Source organism: Telopea speciosissima, chromosome 1 (genome assembly GCF_018873765.1).
Source record: "Telopea speciosissima isolate NSW1024214 ecotype Mountain lineage chromosome 1, Tspe_v1, whole genome shotgun sequence".
Classification (NCBI taxonomy): domain Eukaryota; kingdom Viridiplantae; phylum Streptophyta; class Magnoliopsida; order Proteales; family Proteaceae; genus Telopea; species Telopea speciosissima.
In genome coordinates, this window is record NC_057916.1 from 74,316,257 (window position 1) to 74,322,882 (window position 6,626).

The window sequence follows — 6,626 nt, forward strand, 5'->3', positions numbered from 1 at the left end:
GCCTATCACCATGAATTATGATAAGGAAATGGGAATCACCTCCCGTTCTAAAATTGAGGTGATTCTTGGTTTCGATTTAGTGTCAGAGTGGAAGAGTCTCTTAATCATCAATTTTATTCCTGGTCACATATGCAGTATTTAGTGTCAGAATCACATATCTCCACCTCCAACTCTCCAAGTATAAACTCTGAACTCTGAAGCCATAAATAGATGAAACAGTACATAAGACCCAAACAAGCATTTGGAGAAAGGGGGGAAAGAAAGCAAATTGGACAAGACAAGAGAGGAGTCAGAAAGGGCAGAGCAGAGAAGGGGATGTTTGTCCCACGTGGGGGCCACACGCAAGCAGAAGAACGGCAGTTGGAAGTTGAAGGGTAAGGGCTTGGGGATTTGCTACCATCGCATCGCATCGCATCGCATCGACGCGGATGTATGTTTGCTTCACGCAAGCGGCTGCAAGGGTGTCTTTCAGGGCCTGCCGTGGCTTTAAAGTTTGAATCAAATTAAACACAATATTTTTACATAGAATGGAAAACTAGTCTCTTTACTAGCTAGCTATGACCCACTAGAGCTAACAACAACACTACTTCTTTTATTATATTAATCATTCAACACCCCCAAACACCATCTCTTCTAGCTTTTCTCTCTAAATACCCTCCCTGCCCTTTTCCATTCTCTCTCACTCACGAAGACCCCACTGAGATGAGTGTTTCATCATTGAGTAAAGAAAGGAGATTTTGTTGTTAGCCTCTTCAGAAGCTAGAAAGAGAGAGATAATGAGCAAAAGTAGCGGTGATGGTAGTGGGCCTTGTGGTGCTTGTAAGTTCTTACGCCGGAAATGCATTAAAGGTTGTATTTTTGCACCTTACTTCAACTCAGAACAAGGAGCTTCCCACTTCGCAGCAGTTCATAAAGTGTTTGGTGCTAGCAACGTTTCCAAACTCCTCCTTCGCTTACCTGTCCATGAGCGTGTCGATGCTTCTCTTACCATCTCTTATGAAGCCTTGGCTCGTATTAAAGATCCTGTTTATGGCTGTGTTGGACACATCTTTGCTCTTCAACAACAGGTATATATATATATATATATATATACATATTTATATTGCTCTGTTTGTGGGTCTTTGGTGGTAGTGGTGGTGGTGGTGGTGGTGGGTTGAATGAAGATCGATCATCACCATTAATGGCTGCCATGGTAGGTAGCCAACTGGACTCTCCTCTGTGAGACTCTTTGTTGCTTGCCGGAGTCAGCAAGGAAACTTCGGAACTCAAGAAATATTTAATTAAACGTTTTAATTTTGACTTTTACGTGTGTTTATCAACTCGAGGGAGAAAAATTAACCTAAGACACATGGTCTTATACTTATAAATGTGGGGTTTACTAGCTACCTTCTTGTATTATTACTTAATTGTATATAGGGTTTACAGAGGGGGCGCAATGACCACCCAACCCCTGTCCGAACATTTTGTCTGGGTGAAGTTCACCCCCTTCTACATGCACTGGAAGAACTAGGCCAGACAAGGAATTGGAGTGATAATTTTTCTTATAGAAGGTGGGTCTTGATGCAACGGTAAAAGTTGCTCCATTGTGACCAAGTGGTCAGGGGTTGAGTCTAGAAACAGTCTCTAGATGAAACCTGCAGGGGTAAAACTCTGTACATTATGACCTTCCATGACCCCACAGTGACAGTAGCCTTGATCACTGGCTACTTCGCTAGGGTAATAATCACAAATTCTGATCAAGAGAAGTTGTTTTCTTGAAATGTAGGTGGTGAATTTGCAGGCGGAGCTAGCGTATATTCAAGCTCACCTCTCAACCTTGGAGCTTCCACCACTGCCCATGTCTCCAAATCAGTCTACTGCCTGTGCAAGCTTCCATGTTTTCTCAGAAAACTCACTACCAGCTTCTGGTACATCAGCATTGTTGGATCCAATGCAGGTACAAGAGATATTCGGAATGGCAAGTTATTGGAACCAAGTTGATCAAGATCCTAACAATGGCAATTTACCGGCATTGGCACGAGAGTTTGTCTCTAAATACTTGCCAGGAGGAAGATTCCGGCCACCGGATTCTTGTTAGAATGTAAGCAAGTTGAGCCAATTTAGGGACCAGCTAGTTCTTACAAGCCCCCATTACTAAAACTAGTGCAACTCATCTTAGGTCTGGTCCTTGTCAAGTTTGATTGTCAAAGTCTCTGCACTTTTTCTTTGATCTAGATATCCATCCCCATGAAGCTCATGGAAACTGGACCTACTTCTCCATATCTTTTGGTTGGTAATGAGGAAGAAGTTGTGGACATATAATTGAACTGAGTTAGCTTTAATGTTGTTGAAATATCCTTTTTTGGGGAAATGCTAACATAAATCCATATATTTTTCTTCTTAGTTTTGTTTGTAAACCATATGGAATGAAATCATTTCATCTTTATGGCATCTCAATGTGTGATACAGGTTCAGCATCAAAACAAGGGTTGCCCCTCCCCCCTAAAAACTTCACTTTCCAATAAATTTGTTATAGCTAATTTGACCATGCTGGCTCTTCTAGGCTTGTAACTTGACAAGTAAATAAGGAGCTATATATATAGGTTTGCTCAAGACCACAAACTTATTTGCCACATGGAAAATATTGAACTTGTTGGAAGTGTATCCATCAAATTCATTTTATAGGTTTTAATTCATATTAATTTGAATGATATTATGGACATCGTCAATAGGTTTTAATCTATAAGTGTTTGCAACTAGGGACGGGATTGGGCATTTTATTCTTAGAGTTGTCACATTATATAATTTCGAGACCTCATAAAAAAAATTCGGGATGTGATTCCAAAATATAAATGTGAGTGTTTCATATTGTATGTGTGTCGAATATGATCATTTTGAGACTCTTGTATAGATTACCGTCAGTTGTCTGAAAACAAGACTCTTAGATAGTTATTTTTGTCTCCATACCTGTAAGGTCTTTACCATTGTACGTACATAGTTGGATCTTATGAGTTTTGGTATACTAATGGTTGACACGTGTCTCTTGATTATAAATTAGTGCGCTAGATTCATATTGTTATTATGCTAATGAAAAAGATGCTCAACATGGGATCCACTTCCCGATCAGGGAGAATATCTTGAAAGAATTTTATTTGATCAAATCACATTAAAAAAAAGGGGGTCTTGGACCTAGAATAGTATTGTAGGTATATTTCCCCATCTAAAACTTATGATCACTCGAATAATTGGTTTAAGTAAAAACACTTTTTTTTATTTGATCCCTAGGCTCCTTAAAATCTCCTAATTATACTTCACTCCAAGAATCCCAAGTATCTCTAAATTCGGATTTAAAGGTTCAACACTTAATTTGTTGGGTCTTCATCTTGGAATCATTTCCTTCTCATTTCTTATTTTCCCCCTTTTACGGTTGATAAAATTATTAAGATCCCAATTTTCAATGAATATGATAATGATCAATGATGGTGTCAGCTCTCTCGATCTAGCCATTTTTCGACCTAGTTGGCCGCTAAATATTTGTTCAATCTCTCTTGTCCATGTTCCCCGAGTACTTCTAATTCTATTTGGGAAACTCAATCTCTCAAATGTCGGATATTCTTCTGGAAATTGGGTATCCACCCCAAATTCAAAATGTTCGATCATTTGCAGGGTGATTAATAATGGAATTCCAGTTCGAATCATTCTAGCAAAATGGTTGGAGTTGAACACAAACTGCCCCTTCTATAACATCCACCCAGAATCAGTTTATCACATTCTATTCACTTGTCCTTTCACCAAGTGGATTTGGGCTGCTGGCCCTTTAGGCCTTCTCACTGAAAGATTTGGGTGAGTTCTGTCAAACTTTTCTTCATCTATCTCTTCGATTCCTTGGCATCAAATAAATCTACTCAAAAATGGGTGTTTAGCATCATGGGTATCACGACTTACTTCATTTGGAGACACAAGAATCAAGTTATCTCATCGGATATAGCCTCGCTTCCAAAATAGATTATTTACAATGTTAGTCGATGGATTTCGGGTCAGAAATAGTCTCCTTTTTCGGAGAACAGATTGATTAAGATACCAAATCAATGTGGTAATGAATTTTTATCTAACTGATCCTATTTTAATTTGTGCAGGATATACTAACACAGTTCTGAACAAATCTGGATAAGGTTTTCGGTGTTTTGGCTCAATGTAATTTTGTTTTGGTGTCCTTAGACAATTCTAACAAACAATCCCATAGTGTTTAAGAAATAGGCTAGGACGGACTAACTTTATAGTCTGGAATGTCTCTCAAAATTTGCAGGATTTGCTTAAGGATTCAGAGAACAATCGATGGTAGTGGAACTCATTTTACATATTTTCTTTTTTTAGAATTACACTTTAAAACAATTCATTTTTGTAATGATGGGGATATTAGATTAATTAATTAAGTTGTTTAATAGTTCAGCCCATAAAACTTGTGGGATGGAATCTAATTCAAACTTTGTGTATACTGTATTATCGTTTCTTAGTTAATGTTTATTTCCTTTTTCTCATAAAAAAAAATGTTTAAAGTATGTTATTATTTAGGGGAAGGTATTCGTACACAAGAGATTCTCCCATCAACTCCATCAAATAGAAGGGCCAAGGTTTTTTTATGTTATTTCAGATTGATATTTAAGCCAATCTAACTGCATTTAATGGAGGTCGTGCACATGCACATGAAACTTTTATCTATTATTTAAGTTAATTTGAAAAGTGTTTTTCAAATGTTTTTGTATCTAATTTGCGGTCAAGAATTCAAGATTCTCTGTATTGTTTATTTTGACTAATTAGGATTTTGAAGATGTAATTTTTCTTACCCTCAAATCCACCATATGATAATGTTTGTAGAAAGACTTAAATGTATTTGCTTCTATCAACCTGGGTTTATCGATTATATTTAATTGAGGTTGCACCAATGTGTAAATAGTTTATTTTCTGCAATGAGTGTGACTCATTGGTAAATATTTTATATACTAAGTGAGTCTTAGAGTGCGTTTGGTAACATTCAGAACAGCGTTCTGAACAGTTCTTTTGTTCAAAAAGAACAAAAAAACATGAAAAAGTGTTTGGCTTTGCGGTTCATTTTTTTGTTCTTTTAGAACGAACTGGAGGTCTTGAGCACCTAAAGAACAAGAACGACAATTACATCGCGATATCGGGAAAACCCGTGATTTTGAGAAAAGAAGCCAACAGGCTCGTTGCCTCCTTGCGATAGATCTGGGGAAGAGAAGGAAATAGAAGGAGCAAAGGAAGAGAAGGTACCTGCAACTACGGCCAAACCATGATCTCATGTCTCTCTCTCTCTCTCTCTCTCTCTAGCTCTCTCTGTCTCGTTCTCTCCCTCTTACTCTCTCTGTCTCGTGCTCTCTCTCTCTCTCTGTCTCTATCTCTCTGTCTCGCTCGCTCTCTCTCTCTCTCTCTCTCTCGCTCTCTTTTTGTCTAGGTAGTCCCTGTTGTGCGAAAATCAGCGGTTGATGGGGGGTTTTTGTGTGTCATTGTGTCTCAGGAATTGGATCACCAACCCTATACTTGGAAGAATTCAGCCAAAAAGGTATGGGATTTTAGGAATTTTTTTGGTATGATTTGGGAATTTTGTATGATCTGTAATTTTAGAGATTTTTTTGCTATGATTTGGGAATTTTGTATGGTCTGTAATTTTAGGGATTTTTTTGGTATGATTTGAGATTATGGAATATGAATTTTGAAGAAGCCGTGTGCTTGTCTGCCATGTGAATTCAAGTGCATTATGAATGTGCTTCCTCATTTTTATTTTCAATTGCACAACACAGAACAGTCCGGTTAGTAATTGGGTCAGGTTCTAGTTGAGCATTTGATCACTGGGTCATTCACTCAGACCTGATTCTCTTGATGTAAACTTATTACTTACAACCTCACTGAATTCATATCTGGTCTCTCAGCAACAGATGCCTGACGACATAACAATGCCATCTGAATGCACATTGCTGTCTCATCATGATTGAACTCGGCAAGCCTAGGGTCCACTAAGTCCAATGCATTTCCTTCTTGGTAGAGCTTCCAGGCCTATGAAATGACGAAACAAAAACTTAGCAAATGGAACAAATTATAGCTCTTCAAGATATATATATATATATATATATATGTAATGAACATCAGTGGTTTTAGGCTATTCCTATTTTCAACCAGGAAGCAAGAATCAATAATGTTCAATTCTAAAGGTAGTATCGTATTCTATTCATACTGTTTGTAGTTTATGTAGGTACACCAAAAATGATCACTTACTGGGTCTCATGCACTATATAAGCTTAATTCTCCCTCCAGTTCCTTTGCTCATTGATCCATATCACAGAATCAGAGTCCATAATCTAGGATGCTTAACTGGACAGATAAATATAGTCATCTGATAGCAAAACCTGTTTCTGGACCATCACCCCCAATCTGGGATGACTAAATGGAACAATATAAGGTAATGCTATACCCAACAGTCATGTAGAGTTAAATTTAAAACCAACTCAGTACAAGTCATGGTACAGCAAGAAAGATTCAATTATGGTAAGTTCTTTCTTGACCTTGTTCATCCAAAGAGGCAGCCATCAATGGAGAGTTTGGATAACATATGCTCCAATAAAGAACATGTTATG

At 37.8% G+C, this 6,626-nt stretch overlaps 1 protein-coding gene across 1 annotated transcript; it reads left to right on the forward strand.

Moving 5' to 3' along the window:
• The first annotated feature begins 679 nt into the window (after positions 1 to 679).
• Positions 680 to 2,201, forward strand: LOC122646022 (LOB domain-containing protein 19-like). The gene is made up of 2 exons (XM_043839480.1): positions 680 to 1,067; positions 1,766 to 2,201. Exons 1-2 carry the CDS (start codon positions 777 to 779, stop codon positions 2,075 to 2,077), a joined length of 603 nt encoding a protein of 200 aa, XP_043695415.1. The 5' UTR covers positions 680 to 776; the 3' UTR covers positions 2,078 to 2,201.
• The last annotated feature ends 4,425 nt before the right edge of the window (positions 2,202 to 6,626 follow it).

Coding starts and splice junctions, on each gene's coding strand:
- LOC122646022 (XM_043839480.1), top strand. CDS start 777: ATGAGCAAAAGTAGCGGTGATGGTAGTGGGCCTTGTGGTGCTTGTAAG. Junction 1,068..1,765: donor TCTTTGCTCTTCAACAACAG/GTATATATATAT, acceptor CTTGAAATGTAG/GTGGTGAATTTGCAGGCGGA.